General features: G+C 47.0%; 1 protein-coding gene across 1 annotated transcript in view; it reads right to left on the bottom strand.

Moving 5' to 3' along the window:
* The window catches only part of LOC119449407 (F-BAR and double SH3 domains protein 2-like), a 150726-nt gene that overhangs the window by 120242 nt on the left and 12458 nt on the right, over positions 1-18026 (bottom strand). The window contains 1 exon segment of the mRNA XM_037712577.2: positions 11084-11129. Coding sequence (XP_037568505.2) covers positions 11084-11129 — 46 coding nt within the window.

Raw genomic sequence — 18026 nt, 5'->3', positions numbered from 1 at the left:
CGTAAAAGATAACACTGACAGAAGGGTCCGATTCATATATTTCCACGAGAGAACACTGCACTTACGATTGCGGTGCATGGAACTAACGAAGCAGTACACGGAGCTCGCGCCCCATGTACGGACAAGGGTTTCGAACAGTGGACGCCTGCTAATACAACGGGGGTCGCCCCCGACGGCGCCGACGCAATTACGGCGGTCTGCCGCGCGCCGCAGGCGGCTCTCTCGAGACGGCCGCCGAAACGAGGATGGATGCCTGGCGCAAAGCTGCGCTCGTTTGCTGCGATTTGCCGGCGCGCGTGTTCTCGCATACTGGACGCGGGCCGCGAAGCAAGCGTGGCCGGCATATCGCCGCCGATCGTCGTTCCTGCGGCGCATTCATCAGGTTCACAGAATGTGCCGCCAGGGAGATTAGCGCTTCATGCTCATTGTTATTATTATTTGATTCGAAAACATATATACATTTGACAGGAAAGGGGAAGCCATGAGCAAGGCTGGCAACTGCCACCGGAAGGGGCACAGCGCCTGCCTACTCATTAGAAAGGAGGAGACAGAAACATGGAAGATAGGAAGGAGGGGAGGAAAGGAAGAGCAAGATGACGAATCTCAAAGAATAAAGTAGAACACACAGCACAGGTCACACGCAGTAGGGCCGGTCACTGCAGGTCACTCTACTAAAAAATGTCAAATAGAAGAAACCCTCTATGAGTTACAAACGTGAACGTAAGTTAGTTAATTCTAGAAAAGTAAGGCGAGAGCGATGAGCCCGATCGCGTCGAAACGTACAACCACTATAGGGTACAAACATTCGTCTACTGTCGTACACCGCAGGCCAAGCAGATAGTCTCTCACATAGAGACATTTGTATGGTGTACGCGTATTCATGCATACATGGACCATAGCTACAAGCCAGTTTCTTAATTTTATGCGCTTCACGTGTTCCCCAGGCCGCGTCTGAGCGGTGCCTTCTGAGAATGCTAAGTTTGGAACATCCTCTGAACGAAAGGCGAATAAGTAAAAAACCAATACTTTACTTTCGGACGGCGTGCCAATAAAGTCGAAGGGTTGCGTCGGACGTTAAATTGATTTTTTTCACTGCAGTAACTGTTTTGGTTGTTTACTCTTCGTAATAGGAAAGTAGAAGTTTTTTATGGTGGTGCTCATCTCGCAGCATCAAAATTCTTGGCGCGCTTGTAATCCTAGGTTTCCTTTAATGGAGACATTTTCAATAATAATCGCAAGATTTAGGTAAAGCATTCACGTAAGAATCTATCGTGACTGGCGATGAAAACAAATCCTCCTCTTAAAGTGATACGCGACGTAGCCATTACAGAACAAACAGGCCAAACAGTTGTTTTTGTGTTGCTGACCTAGAGTGGGGGGTTTCAATATTTATTCTTCCTGTTATTTAATCAACGCGTACGCTGAGCGTGTTATCTAACTTCGTGTTAACGCCATGGTGTCTTGTAAATTGCTGTGAATAAGGCATATCCATTTAAAAATGAAATTATGCAATATGGGATGACATTTTTTTTGTTTAAGTATTACATACCAGCGGGGCATGCATCCGCGCTAACATGGAACAAGTTTCATTTTTTTTTCACAGCGGAGCTGTTTATGCCGAGCGTAATCTGTCTGTCGTAGACAAAAAATGTGGCCCGATCCTGGCAGTAGTGCAGAAAGGGTCCAAGCGCAATGGCACATACCCCTGTGAACTAGCAAAGCTGAGCCCGGCTAAGTCTAGCTAAGCATGGTTGGGAGTACTTAAGCTTAGTCAGTCATCGATAGCCAATCAATAGCCAATCAACAGCTAATCAATAATCGATAAATTCCGGAAAATGCTGGAGATGACTTGTTAGTGCTTAGCCTAGCCCAAATACGTGACCTGCAATACCTTGCGATAGCCAATCAATAGCTAATCGATAATCGATCAATAATAAGTAAATTCAGGAAAATGCTGGGATGATTTGGTCGTTCTTAGCCTAGCCCAAATACGTGGCCTATACCTTGCGATAGCCTAGAGCACTGCACGGGCCGATTTTTTCAGCCCGGGCCCGGCCCGGGCCCGTTTTTACGTTGGGCTGCCCGCCCGAGCCCGATCAAAACTTTTATGGCATGACCCGGGCCCGGCCCGGGCCCGGAAATAATCTACGTTACCCGCCCGGCCCGGCCCGCCACCCCTTTACCTTAGGCCCGAGCCCGGCAAGAGCCCGGCTCGATACCGGCCCAAACCCGGCCCGAACCCGGCCCGAGACCGAAAAATACATGTTTTTCAGAGTTGAGACGCCCGAGAATAACCCGCTGCACGTTACATGCACACCACCAGAAAGCCCGAGCCCGTGCAGTGCTCTACGATAGCCAATCAATAGCTAATCGATAATCGATCAAAAATCAATAAATTTCTGAAAATGCTGGGGCTTACTTGGTAGTGCTTAGCCTAGCCCAAAAGCCCGGACTAGCTAGGTGCCCATCAGCTCCGCTGTCCCTTTAGCATTGCGCCTCCAGTGCAAGCTACGCTATTTTTTAACGCGATAGCGTTAGGGCCCCGTGTCGCAGAAAATCCGGCGTCGGCGTCGGCGTGCGATGTCGGCGTCCGTGGCGGAGAAAATAATCCCGAACCACTCCAACCGCGCAGGCCCTCCACAAGGTGCAAGGTTTTGATGAACAAAAATTGAATTTCTCACAGTGAAATCCGCCAGAAAAACAGTAAAGTATGACTTAACCACAACCTACAGACATGGTGGCGTCGGATTGTAATTTGAATGTACGAGAAAACATATTTCTGTTACGAGGAAACTCAAACACAAACCCCTTTTCCAGCATTTCTACCAGACCTACAGCGTAATTTACTTGCGAAAATGATATCCAGATGGCGCTCGCATCCTGGGCAGGTAAAATTGGGACTTCGTCTGCCTAATGCGTTTTGGACACGCGCGCGCGTCGGGGCAATAGCAAACAATTCACAAAATAATAAAAAAGTGCTAGGGCCTTCACATTTTAATATAAGACGACTTATATTGCCCCTGGAAAGAACGTCTTCCCAGTAATGCATTTCTGTTTAAAAGTGAAGCCGACTTTAAGGGGATCGGTATAAGCTTGGTCTTTGTAAGCTGGCTTTCCCACGTTCTGGGTTGCAGTGGGAAGGCCACCTTACAACGGGGCCCGATAACAGGGCTCGAACGGGGCCCGATAATGATATCGTGTTCCACTCTTAAAGGCGAAGCTTAAGCGTCCTCCATTTTTTTTATTTGCCAGTTTAGCCCGAATGGCGAAATATTCACCGCAATAGCAACGTTTAGTGTCAGGCTGAAGCTCCTCAGGCGGTATTTTTATATAACAACAAGCGGGAGCGACAGGTTGCCGCAACGCAATTTCTGCAGACGGTTTTTAAGATGCGCTTGATTGGCGCAATAGTCGGTAGTTAACACGGTAACTTTCTAACCATATAGTCCAGTTAACGTTATTGTGGTCAATCTATAAAAACGAGATTACTCGTACTCACGCGTTTGTCGTTTGGTGGGGCTTTCACTTTGAGAAACCTTGCGCATCACGAGGAATTTTCTCCTCATTAACAACTCATCATTTTCAATATAGTCGTGTCTTTCTACCAAAATAATGAAGTGAGTGATTAAACGTCTTTCTTTGAACACTAAATAAAAATTAAAAAAGTAATTAGACGGGGTAAAGGGTTAACTGTGTTGAACAAGATATTCCTTTTCACAAAACCCAGGAAGCTTGGGCAGAGAGGCTTCTTGTAAGATGTGCATTATTCCTTATAGGCCCTCATCATTTGAACCACGACGGGGGCTGACATTCGAAAAAGAGCTTCGCGTGTATCGTCATCGAGCATGATGAGCCGTTCGTGCGCTTCTGACGAGAAAAGCACAGGGGAAATGACAGCGCTATTTTGTCTGTCCTGTTCGCGGGAGTTCACAAAACACGTTTTCCTTTCCTTTTTCTTTTTGTCTAAAACTAATACCTGCCAGAAATCAGGACTCTGTTGAAGGAAAGTTGCAAAGGATGTGAAATTATTAACCGAAGAAAAACAAAACTGATGCGTGAACCTTAGGTACCCAGGGCAGAACGAAATAATAATAAAATTCGCGTTTTAAAGCAAGCAGCGCAGAGAATGTTTCTCGATTGAAACAAGGCATAATATTTTCTCCAGAATAGCGCTGGTCGCCAAAGAAAGCATCCAAAAGATGATGGCATCACTTGGGCTGTCTCTTGCTGGCAGCTGTTCACAGACCGCCTATAAAATTTGAGGCCGAAATTGATAATCGATACCGGCGGCGTCCTTGGAACGAGCGGCACGGTCCAGGCGAAGCTGACACGAAACCAACCACAGCGTGAGGCGCCTCACTTAATGAGCGGTGCGCGTTTCAGGGGAATTCAAATTAATGAAGGATGCTTCACATCCCTACATAAGTGTTGTCGGCTTTTGACCGAAGTTCGATGTGCCCTGGAGACGCTACACCAAGTGATATATTGCGCACCTAAAGCTCACGCATAGAAAGATCAACGCGCATTAATTTCGTCGGCCAGTTTAAGTGGTGCATGAAAAACCTGGACGCAAACCTTGGATAAAGCTTACACACACCTTTAAACGATCGTATAGTTCCTCCTGTTATGCTCGTTTATCCAAGACAGCATTGTGAATTCGCAGCGTCAGCTTTCCATGGACGATAGCTAAGTGTGCTAAACAAGCCTTTAAAGTTATAAGAAATAAACTGAACGGTGAATGGGACATATACATGACATATATGCACGTAGAGAGCTAATGTGTGAAGAGAACTGAAACGGTGCACTTCGTTGTCGGCCACCGGAAAGACCCGACAAGCTAAACATTCGCTGTCTTGATCTCAACCGCACGCGCCTTTAACTGCACTGTTGTGTGGCGTAGTTTAGCGCTACCACAGAAACGTCTTTTCAACGTGTTTAACTGCACGGTGTCATACATGTCAACATTATACAGCTGAAAGGAAACCTCAGGCCTCTTTGAGGCAGAATATATATATACATAACCGTGATCCGCAGCGTTCATTTGGTTAAGAATACACAGTGGACTGGCTTTTACGTTAGTAAATGAAAAATTAACGCGTTAGAAATGGTGTCGAAGAGACGCTACGCGTTAAAAACAAGCCGACTGAAGCCGCGGCTCTGTAGCTGGCTTTAATCCAACAGTAGTAAAAGGTCCCAACAGATGGCGCGAGAGCAAGGCGAACGCGGGAAATTTGAATTGAATTCCGCAAAACCTCCATTGCATTCATCATGGGAGGAGTGAGAGGGGAGGGGAAGAGCGTGAGGGGTGGGAGGAGGGAGAAGAGAGGGTGTTACGTATCAGGGGCAGCAGAAGACTATCGTCTTTCGAAGGTCATTTGCAGCGAAGCAAACAGATATGCGGCCATTTTTTGCAATTGTTTTTCCTGTTGTCGTACATCGCGGTGCTCCAAAACAAGCCCCTAACCACCGGGGCTTTAGCATTTTCGATTGTACGGACGTTAGCTCTGCAGGTACTCAGCGCTGGGAAGCTGTATCGCAGATACTCGACAAAAAACGTCCTGCACAGTTGCACCATCTTGTGTACTGATGTACCCGATGTTTTGTTTCTCCACAAAGAAATTTGAATAAATGAGAAATGGCCGTCCGAGGCGTTTTCTTTTTCGTTACGACTCAAACCCATTGTTCCCCTATTGCACGCTTGAGTGCAGCACAATAGGCGTTGCGCAAGCGCCCCGTCAGACAGACAGACAGACAGACAATGAACTTTATTAAAGGTCCTGAGGAGCACCGCCGCCGTTCAGGGCGGCAGCGCAGCGGGCCACTCCCACGTGGGGACGGGGAGGCCGAGCCTCACCGCCGCGTCGTGGGCCCTCTGGACGGCCCTTAGCTGGTGCAGTAGTTCGGGGCTCCTTAGCTCGGAGCTCCACTCTTCTTCGGTGATGCGTTGAGGGCCACGTAATGAGGGACACCGCCAGAGCATGTGCTCTAAATTGAAACGCTCGCCACAATCGGGGCATTCCGGTTTAAAAGTGTCCGTGTAAGAGCTGAGAGTGGATAGACTAGGATAAGACCTGGTCTGCAACATTCGGAGCGTTGCTGCCTGCGGCCTGGAGAGTTTCTCGTGCGGAAGAGGAAACGTTCGCCTGTACAGCTGATAGTGCTTAGTAACTTCGTTGAATGTGAATAAAGTGTCTCTAAAGACCTCCCGACTAGTCTCCGAGGTACCACCTCCGTCCGACCCGGCACGGTGGGTTAGCTCGCGCGCGCGGGTGTGGGCGACCTCGTTGAGGTTAGTTACAGAGGACAAGTGCGACCCGAGGTGAGCCGGAAACCAGGTGATGGTGTGTGAGGAAATGACCCTATCGCCTAGGATGCGAGCGACCTCGGGCGAAACGGAACCTGATGCAAAGGCCCTGATGGCCGCGCGAGAATCGGTGTAAATTCGATGTCTACTGTTGTCAAGTAAGGCGAGAGCTACCGCGGCCTGCTCGGCTCTAGCCGGGGTGGTATACCTGAAAGATGCAGAGTTGAGAACTGCGCCACTGTAATCGACCATGACGGCCGAGAAGTTTGCCGATCGGCCGTACTGCGCGGCGTCCACAAAGCACGCGGAGTGCGGGTCGTCGCGAACTTGTTTTAGTAGGGCCTCGCCTCTGGCCCTTCGCCTGCCCGCATTGTGCTGCGGATGCACGTTGCGGGGAAACGGGGAGACAGTTATACCGGCTCTCTGCTCCTTGGTTAGGCAAATCTTGCGTTCTTCCTCCAGCGATGGATTACAGCCCAGAAGCGCCAGAATCTCCCTTCCAGCGGCCGAAGAAGACAGCCTGGCAGTCTGAGCCGTGTGCTGCGCCTCGATTATTTCTTCTAACGTGTTGTGAACCCCGAGCTGCATGAGCCTCTCTGTGCTGGCATTCATCGGAATACCCAGCACGCGCTTGATGCTTTTGCGAATAAGTAGATTAAGCTTCGTCTTTTCGTGAAGCGCCCCGTCAAGTGTTTTTTTTTTTCGTATTTCGCGGGCTTTTGTTGTTTTTTATCGGCAAAGACAACCAGGCAAGCTTTAGCACGCAAAAAAATTCTTGAATCTGAGGTTATTTAAATCGATCTACAACTTTATATTGACACGTTTCTTATCAGGACCTCAATAAAGTTCGTACTCACTCACTCGGCAAAGACAACCAGGCAAGCTTTAGCACGAAAAAAATTCTTGAATCTGAGGTTATTTAAATCGATCTACAACTTTATATTGACACGTTAGAGATTCAGGCAACAATAAAAAGTTGATGAAAAATAAACAATTAATTGATTCAAGTTCAGTGATGAAAAATACTGGCTGTAAGTACACGCGACTACCGCTAATATTTGCAGTTGGTACGATTTCTCTAGAGTTGTCTTCTTTTCTTTTTTTTTTTTGTAAATCTTGATCCAAGTTAGCTCGGACACTCGGTATACCATGAAGTAACTAGCCCGGCAGCAAGCCTTGTTAAGCTTCGCTAACGTTAGCTGGGATGCAGGGTGTGTAGTGCGTCTGTTAGAGTGGCCGATCCCAGCTATAACGGCGGCGCTACGGCGTCCGAGCCGTGGGCTGCAGAGCCAACGAAGAAATGCGCAAGGAATGGATCATGAAATGGGGTCGTTAGAAAACGCCGCCCCAGATTATTGATTAGTCCTGCGAAGACGAGCCACACAGTGGCACGAATACAGCACCATCCGCCTCAAAGAAAAGCGACTTGTCACATTTATGAGCGAGACTGACCATCACACGAGCAGAATGAGTTCGTTCGCAGCATGTCTCACAGCAGCATTGCGTTCGCGCGCACGAACGAGGGTACGTCAGCTCACATAAAACATTTGCGGTCTTTTTTTTTAAACGCCGAAAGAAGAGTTTAGAACGAAAGAAAGCTGAGCAACTTGGTAAGGGTTCATAATGCAAAAAAGGTAAGGTGTGCAGACACAGACACAAGAGGAGAGAAGTGGACAACAAAAACGCCGACTATCAACTGAAGGGAGCACTGAGGCGAAAGAAGAAAAGAAGACACAGAACTCATCCGCGCATGCTCTGGAATGGTAGAACACCTACCCTCCCCCTTACACACACACGCGCACACGCACACGCACACACAGGTACTCAGGATTATCGCGCCCTCGCCGCATTCTGGTGTGAAGCCCGCATCAGCCGGTACTGGATCTTCTGCGCAAAAGCGGCCGGTTGTCGAGGCGTGGCAACCCCGTCACGAGCGACTGTCTCTGGGAGCTGTAGCGGGGACAATGACACAGGATATGTTCGATTGTTTCCTCGCTGCCGCAACTATCACAGGCAGCAAGTAAAAGCATTCGTAAAAGTTACTCCAAGCCACAGTCGGCAGAGAGCAGTTGTCTCGATTCGAGAAAGTCCAGATGGAATGCGTAGTCGGAGGGATGGGTCCAGGTGGTGCAGTCCAGTATGCCGGAAACCTGGTGTGTTCCACATTGATCGTGTGGCATCACGCGCGAGTATGCAAAGCTTTGTTGCTGCATCGGTTCTTGAAAGCGGGATGGGTTCCTTCAATGCATTTTCGTGAGCCCTCCTAGCAGCTTCATCAGCCCATGATGCCGCAGTGGCCTGGAAGCCACTGGAAAGTAATGTCATGTCCTTTTTCTGCTAGTTGGTGATAAAGGAGCCTTATTTCCAGCACAAGTTGGTCTTGTGGTCCATGACGTAGAGCGGATAGCAGACAATGCAGGGTTGCCTTCGAATCTGTAAATATGCTCCATCTTCGTGGTAGATCTTCGTGAATGATATGAAGTGCGCTGCGAACTGCAGCAAGCTTCGCATCAGTTGACGTTGTCCGGTGAGAAGCTTGAAACTGAATGGTCGCGGCTTTTTCAGGGAAGATCACAGCTCCTGTAGATCCGTCAAGAGTTGACGAGCCATCAGTGTAAATGTGAAGGTAGGTCCTTGTATGTCTCGTGCAGCATGAGTAGAGATAGCTGCTTGAGAGCTGGCGACAAGAGTCCTGCTTTCGTTCGAATCCCTGGTTCCGAGAGTCGAACTTGAGGTGAGCCAACCACCGAGGAGGTGATAGCAGCTTCTCGGCAGGCGTATGAACACGAGGGAGGCAGTCACGGTACGCCGATATCTCCTGGCGAAAGGAGGCATTGGGTCGGTCTTTCGGCAGTGCGGTGAGGTTATGGAAAGGGGCCCGGGTAATGTGGCTGATGTGTGCTCTGAGCACATCCAATGTCATATGAGCTGTCACTGGGTAATCTTGAGCTATCGCAGTTATTTCCGCTGTCGATGTGCAGCGCGGCAATCCAAGACAAACCCTAAGTGCCTGCGCCTGAGCACTCTCGATTGTGCGGATGTTGGTTCTGCAGGTATTTCTCAGTACAGGTAAGCTGTACCTCAGATATCCGAGAAACAGCGCCCTGTAGAGTTTTAACATCGCGTGTACTGACGTTCCCCACGTTTGCCCTCTAAGAAATTTGAAAACGTATGACATGGTCGCTAGGCGTTTCTTCAGGTAGGCCACATGGGGACTCCAGCTGAGGTCTCGATCAATAATCCCAAAGTATTCACAGCCGCTTAGTGCCCTATCTAGCAGCAATCCTAATGTACAGAGGAAGACGAAACCGCCCAGATCTCGTAGATGGCACTGAATCATTTCGCCCGTGACATCAGCGAACGTGGAAGTTTTGCCCCCAGAGTTGATGAAATCCCAGGCCGAACCTTCAAGGCGAGTAATCGGGCCTGAAAGCCATGAAGCCATGAAACGACCATGAGACCACCAAGACGTAGGCGGCTAGATAGATACTGTCAAAGTAGCAAATGTTCGCCAAGAAATGCTTCGCATTTAAAAACAGGCTGGCCTGCTTCGGAGAGGCGCCTTTCTTTTCCGCCTCCGAGACGAGCGTAGCGTCGTCCGCTGCCGTTGCTAATCAAATAAACAGTGTTACGTTTTTATGTTGCGATTCGTCCTTCAGCAGACGCGACATCCCACAGGCCCATACCCTCATTGGATATATGGGTATGAGCAAGGAACAATAAAGAAATAAAGACGGAAGGAAGGAAAGAAAGAAACAAAGATAGGAAAGAAGCAAGGATGGAGGGAAAGAAAGACAGAAAGATGGGAAGGAAGAAGGAAAGAACAGGTGCGGGGAAAGCTGCGCCGTCGCCGGATCATGTGACGCGCGCGACCAATCAGGGTCGTTTGGTACGTTGCGGGGAGGGAAAGGGTAGGAAAGGGGGTTGGCGCGCGCTCCGCCGGTTTTCCCTCGCCTCAGATCAGTTTCAGCGTCCGGGTGGGAAGGCACTCATGGTGCGTTCCGCCGAATCGCAGGCTGCGTTTGAGCAATGGCGCCGCGAACTCGCTCGGGAAATGGCTCGTTGTGGACGTGCCGATTCTAGCGTGAGGGCTTCCGAAGCCCCGGCGAAACCGCAAGTTGCGGAAGCGCGATGCTGAGGCCAAACGTCAGCTAAGAGCCGCCTACCCTGAGTTTAGGACAAACGAAGCGGAACGCCTGTGACAGCGTCGTCTTGCCACAAGCTTCGCTTACCCCCATTTCCTCGACAGGCGAAGGGCTCTGAATTTTTTTAATGTGCACGCACAGACACAAAAAACCATATACACATATTAGTCCTAAAGTTAATAATTAGAAGCATCACGGCATTATTTACCACTACTAGATTAATTGGGGAAGGCATATAAATAATGGAGGATTTTCCAGGTGGCCGCACACTTTTCATCAAATTCACGAAGCTTTTCAGACTCGTAAGTGATATGGCCCACTTTCCGCGGCCAACTTCGCGAATAATGTGTCACTATTGCCTGGCATCTCCTGTCACGCATAGTGCAAGCGTGGGAGGTTTTTTTTTTTTTTTTTTTCTTTTACTCAGTCAATACGGGGCGCGCACGTGGGTAGTATTCACTCAGAATATTGCTTAACTCTCAACTCAATAACTTTACAACTAGCTTGGGCTGCAGCTTTACTCACGTTTCCAAGCAATTTAAGCTGTGCTCGAAGGAAAATACTGTTCTTTTGTTCATTCTAACCATTACAAGAAAGTATTGCAATTGTTTAACAGGAATGGTGCTTTACTTACATTTCCGTATTCCTTTTCCACCGTAGCCCGAATCTTGGTGAAGTTTCTGGAACGATAAGAAAATAAAAATAATAGTGGTGCCATCAAAAGCTGAGTAATGGCGGCTCCCAATTTTTGTTTACTTCGGACGCGAGTTCTCAATATGCGTCACTCCCGTTCGTGGTTGAGATTTGGCTTTGTCAGTAAAACCTGCAATCCATACTGCAACCCTGAATGCGAAACGACATGCGTAGATTCTCGATGTTTCTTCTTTCTCTTTCTTCCTCTTTTACGATTAAACGGTAGTTGCATGTCTTTTTCTTCCATTGTATGTCTTTCCGTACACGCCATGAAACCGTAATTACGTTTTCTTTGAGTGAGCGGCGCGTTAACGTTATTTTTTAAAACTTTTCTTCCATGAGCGGCCGGACGTTCACAATGCCCATGCAATCAGCGGCACAATTTAGAATCACATTTCCTCCTTCTGTACGAATGACTGAGATTCGAGAATATAATCGCTATGCAATTGCCTAGACTTTATGCTTCTCTCACACTCGTTCCCGCAAAATTGCGAAAATTTCTGACTCTTGAAAATTCTTGCAAAAAATGAAATCTTAGGAAACAGATGGTCGATATGAACACAATTTGATCTTTCAAAGAAACGGCGTGTAATGCTTCGGAAAGCTAATACTATCTGTTCGACTCTACCTGAATAGAAATCCAAGCTTGCAAGCCTGCCTATATTGTTCATTTATAAAAAAATGCTTTGCGATTGGTAATAATCGAAATTTGATTACTACGCATCAATTTCTTTTTCTGGATAAGTCATTTCTTATTTTTTTCAGGCTTCACTAATCAAATCCAAAAGAGGCAAATCCGTCTTCTGTGCTATATCTGTATACTTACATGAATGTTGCCTACGTTAAATAATTCTGTAATTTCAACTATCGAAGATCGCGAGCAGCCGCCCAAGAGTTATTACGTACAGCACAATTTATTATTATTATTATTATTATTATTATTATTATTATTATTATTATTATTATTATTATTGTTGTTGTTGTTGTTGTTGTTGTTGTTGTTGTTGTTGTTGTTGTTGTTGTTGTTGTTGTATCCTAAAAGCGCGTTAGGCAGGCGATGCATCGTACAAGTACTGAAAGACAAACATGTGCAATAATCAAACAACGGGAATAGATATATATCTATAATGAACGAGGGGCCCGATTATTATTAATCATATCATAAGAAGCCAACAGACAATGACACCAAGTAAAATATAGAGGAAATTACTTGTACTTACTAATATATATATATATATATATATATATATATATATATATATATATATATATGTGTGTGTGTGTGTGTGTGTGTGTCAAGTCAAAGTAACAAAATCAGCATGATCAGGATAGCAGTGCGTTTTATACCTCTTTCCACAAGTTGAAAACGCGTAACAAGATAAATAAAAAAAAAAAAAACGCTACGAGCGAGAAAAATGAGACGCAAATAGACTTATGCCAACAGTCACTGAGAAGTTCGTTAGAAAGGCAAGTGAAAGAAGGATGTCATGCCATGGAGGTGACGTCCTTCATGACAAAGGGCGCAACCTCTAGGGTATGACTGATAACACTCAGCAGAAGGAATAATGTGTATATGAATAGTTGTTAGATGCAGGATAAGCGAACGCGGTCCGTCTTCCGCCTGGGATACCACGAGCTCGAGCAACACAATCCGCTGCGTGTGACTGTGCGGGGCATTAAAGTGCGCCTTTTCATTCCGCTTCGGAATGGCCAACCGACGCAACGTGAACGACAACTGTAGCTATACGAGGGGGTGAGCGGGTATTTTCTCTGTGACTGCCGTGGCTACAGTTCCGTGAATTTCTTCCGTAAGGCGTGGAATCGCTATTTCTATTAAACCTTCTAGCTGCGCGGTCCTCACAGAGAGAGAGAGAGAGAGAAATAACTTTATTTTGCCCAAAATGTGGTTAGAGGAGGGGGTAATGACTAGAAGCTTCCCCCGTCCCCCCTTTAGACGGCGGCCGGCAGCCCCTGAGCCGCGGCGGCGTCTTCATCCATTTGGACTACTCTTGCTAGAACATCCGGGTCCGAGCTGAGTAGCACGGTCTCCCATTGCTCCTCGTTTCTTATTATTATACTTGGTTGTTGTGTTTTTGAACAGTCATTGTTATTATATTGTTTCTTTGGGCATGCCCAGATTATGTGTTGGAGATCTGCTCGGTGTCGTCACAGGTTATTCGATTTGCATTTAAACCGAATATAGCAACGTGCGACTTCCTGCCCCCGCCCAAGTAAACGTGGCTTTCGTCCACGCTAGCGCAACGTCCACACATGCGCTGCCGAAGAGCTGTCACTTTCCATGCTCCGAGCCGTGGGTTGGTTCCTTCGCCTCCATCGTAAGCCTTACTTTCCCAAGCACTCGAATCCCCTACATCGTAGGCCCACATTTGCAAAGGTAATTGAGACGAACGGACAGAACACGTCCCCGAGAATCAGGTAAATTTAAGGGTGGGAATGAATACCACGTAGAGCACCACGTGCTTCGAACAAAAGCCGCAGCGACAGCAAAGTTTCGCAATCGCGAGTGGGCACGCGTGGCTTCCAGCGTAAATTGAAAGACACGGACGACACGTGTCTGAGGCGCGGTCTGGCGGCGCCACTCGAAATCCCCGTTTCTCGGAACAGCGCATGTGCTCTTTTTCTCACACAACCTCGCCGGCCATATGACAGAGAGCGGGAGCAACAGACGAACCACGCTGGGGACGCATCTTCTGCAAAGTGGGCCGACACAAAAAGCGATCACCATGACGACCGGGTTGAATTTCGCGTCCATCCATTACCGGAGCGCTGGGCATCTTCCGCACGTGTACACAATCGCGCCCACGCACATCCTCTCTCGGATCTTCGCTACCGTTTGCACTACGGTTAGCATTGTTGCTAGGTGCCGTTTTAAAGCCAGTAGCTTTCCTACGGCCGTTTTCTTGGTTGGTGGTCGATGGTCGGAATCGACATAAGAAAAACAAAAAGCTACTTTCGTTCTCTTTCTCTTTTCATCTTGCCATTTCGTTCGTTGGTTCTTTCGGTCTTTGATGGCTTGATTACGTCATTTACTTGTTTTTTCGTAAGCTTGCCAATTGCCTCCGCTTGCCTACGCCCTCGTACACACCCACACAGCTTAGTAAGGGCTCGAAAAATGTATTGCTCTTTGGCTCATTCCTCTGTTCAACGAATGTTTGCTGGTTCCTTCATTTCATGAATAACTGATTGATTGCGCCATTCACGTTAGAGTTTTAGCGCCATGAAATGTTTGAATAGAAAAACAACTCTCCGATGAGAGACTGCCCTCCAGGGTGTTTTCATGCAGGCTCTACTTTCTATCTGTTGCATGGACCAAACTAAACTCAAAGGCGCAGATTTCTTTTCATAAAGTATATAAAATGTTAATGAACCGCCAAACTCGAAAACGCACAACATGGGTAGCAGGAACAAACTCCCCCTGCATGGCTCGGTAGTCCGAAATTGTTCACGCACGTGAATAGTCACAAGTCCCCAGATTCGAGGTGACTCTTTGATTTTCTTAACTGAATTACTGCGAACAGCCGTCATGACCTCCCGACTCCGCGATATGCTTAAAGACACCTATGGGAATTTCGACCAACCGACCTCTGTGCGCGAAGCATCCTTTGCTAATTAGTTCAACTTACATTTGAGGGCACTAAAAGCGCGGCGCGTTAATCGGCAGCCACGTGGAATATTTTTATTTTCACGCACTTTCTGGAAAAACATTACATAGGGCAGTTATCGTAGCACAGATGAAATAATCACATGTTTCTGAACAAGCGCTACAACTTTTTTATTGAAGATTTTTCGCTAGAGTTAATAATTTAAAAATTAATTAAGTAATCTTTGTTAATTAGCCAGCTTGGCAGATTGGAAAAATATCATGACGTGCTGCATACGGCTCAGAACAATACTGCGCAAATACGGCAGGCGTAGCACCTATGTTTGTATATTTAATGCTTGGCCCAAGTTAGCTGAAACGCCTTGTATAACACAGAAATGTCAATTACAAATGCTATAATGATGATAACGTGGGACAATTTACGGTTAAACCCAAGTGTGCTGTTTTGATAATGCTTCCATGATTTCAGTGAAGCTTCCTGCAGTAAATATAAAGAGACGTCATATTCGCGTTCATCATATTATGCAGCATAATATTATGAGACACAAGCGGCTTGAGTACGCGAAAAGCGAAACTCCCTTGAGACCGGCGTAGGTATTCTAGGACCAAACGGCTTGCGTATACCCAAGCGGAACACAATCTCGTCCCCTAACCTAAAGCTCACTAATATAATTTTGAATAGTTAGTGTTTGACATGTAAAGAAGCGTCGGCGCGCACCCGGGGCCATATTGCATTCACAGAAATGAAATACAAGGCAAAGAGGAAAGATAGCGTACCAATAGCGTGTTTGCACTGTGGCCAACAACGGCCTTGTTTGTGGAAAATGGAGCGCTCTTCATTGTTTGCGGTTAAGATGCACGGCCTTCGCCGATGCATCTTACACGAGCGAGGCCAATCTCTTGTAGTGCGTGTAAGGGCTTGCGTACGCCCTCTTGCTGCAGTTGGCGCGTATATCGTTCCACTGTACAGGCTGGACCCAGTACAGCGATGACCATATCGATTGCCCTGCGCGCTGCCAGCCATGGGGCGCTGCACGCCAGCGGCCGCGGCCTGCCTGCCGGTGACCTCAATGCAGCGAAACGAATGCGTGTTTGCCTTCTGACGCTCGCCGACATTTATTTATTTATTTATTTATTTATTTATTTATTTATTTATTTATTTATTTATTTATTTATTTATTTATTTATTTATTTATTTATTTATTTACTTATTTATTTATTTATTTATTTATTTATTTATTTATTTATTTATTTATTTATTTATTTATTTATTTATTTATTTATTTATTTATTTCCAATACCTCAAAGGCCCCCGAGGGGGTTTACATAAAGGGTGGGCGCGCGTACAATCGTTGATGAGTTCTTCGACGCTGTGTTTGAAATGAGCAGTGTTCGAATGAAGTACAGTAGCAGTGGGAAGGCTATTCCAGTCATTTGACGTTCGAACGAATAATGAAGACGGATGGGCAATAGTACGGGCTGGAAGAGGATACACGGCACTGTTGTGGTAGGTGCTGCTGGAACGGCGGAAGGCTGATATAATGTTGGGAGTCCGGGGATACTTATGTAAAAAAAAAAATTGTGGTATAACGACCGACGGGCGGCTGCTTTAAGGTCAAGTGCAACGTTAGGCAGGCAAGCTCGATGAGTGTAACCCCGCATACAACGCACAATGTTCCCCTCGTATGTAGTGCGCAAACGTATAGCTTTGCCACGGCCTTTCTCGCGAATATTGCCATGCAATCTTCCTGTAGTACTGAGTGTTTCCCAGTCCGGCAGAAGAAAGCTCGCCATCACGCGAACAAAAGCCACGTGTGCTAGGCTTGCCGAAAAGCATCTATTGATTTAAGGAACTTTCGAACAACGCTGACTCTTCTGCTGCGGGAACATTTATTTATATTGCAGTTAAGACTTAATACGTGAATGTTCGTCCATGTGTTTATTAGTCCAGTTTTGTGATTGTTAACAACTTTCCGACAACTATCATGTAAGAGAAGAGGAGTATAGCCGGCGCCACATATTAGGCATCGACCTCTCCTTAAATACATCTAATAAAAAAACAACAAACAAGAACGCCGATATCTTTCGGTTCCCACGCTACTGCTACAGCAGTTTCTTTGAACTCTCGTGTGCTTTGTTGCTAGAGTGCCCACGTGCTTCAAGCAGGGGTCCTGTGGTACGCAGATTGCTCCTGCTAACACATTAAAAAAAAAACTTTATTTGACGACTTAACACCGTGGAAAAACACTTCCTTGTCGATCCTCATGTCAGTGCTTGTCTTCAAGAACAGTATAAGTAACCCTGAGGCAACCAACACTGACATACTTTCTTTTTTGAACGCATTAAAACTGCTACAGTGCTCGATATCACACCTTTGCCGATGCTCTGTAACACACTGATGTCATCTGCCGTAGGTGCGTGCATTTCATCGGCGTTTTTATTACCATCTCGGCAACGCTGAGTCACCGGACTCAGACACTGCCATTGAATAAGCTGAACTTGAAATATTGATATGCATGCTCGACCAAACGGGCAAGTCGTAAGCAATCATCACCGGCTCACGAGCGGCTCTTCCGTGCGTGAAGTCACTATGCACGCAGAAGTAGTTCATTGTGGCATCAGTCACCGTGCATACTAAAGACAGCGAACCACGTCACAGAGTTGTATTGCACTGGATTCCCGCCCACCGTGGCATACAAGGCAAGGTTCATGCTAATCGCTCTGCCGGGGCCGCCCACAGTAGTTCAACAGAATCGATACAAGTACCGCTTCCGAGAAAAGGAGCAGCGACGCTGCTATCCAGTGTCACGCGGAGTTCGCAGCGGTACGTCTTTCTGGTGGAACGCCATACTTCAGTATGGACCCCCCTAAAACACTGATACGTCTTGTGACTTTCACGTGCCGCGAGGTCTCTGTAGACAAGAACAAACATTGCCCCACTTAAGGCCTACACGAACTATACTTTAATCGATGCAGTGTTCACGAGAACTTGAAGGTGCGGGACATTCACAGGCCGTGAAGACGACCACCCTGCGAAATGCGCTCAACGGTGCTTCTAGTACTGTCGATGGCTGTATGCCTTGTGCAGACTTTATGAATGGGGATAGCTTTGGTGTGCACGTGGGTTCCCGTGGTCCGTGGATGTATGTGCGCTTCGTGAGATCTCACTGTGTATACTGTATTTCAGGGGTAAAAAACCGGGGAAAACAATTTCAGACAAATGTCGCAAGCTGGTCATTGAAGTCAGGATCTCTATTTCATA

This window comes from Dermacentor silvarum, chromosome 4 (assembly GCF_013339745.2).
Source record: "Dermacentor silvarum isolate Dsil-2018 chromosome 4, BIME_Dsil_1.4, whole genome shotgun sequence".
NCBI classification, from domain to species: domain Eukaryota; kingdom Metazoa; phylum Arthropoda; class Arachnida; order Ixodida; family Ixodidae; genus Dermacentor; species Dermacentor silvarum.
Note: the sequence above shows the minus strand (reverse complement) of the source record. Positions and strands in the feature narration are given on the sequence as shown.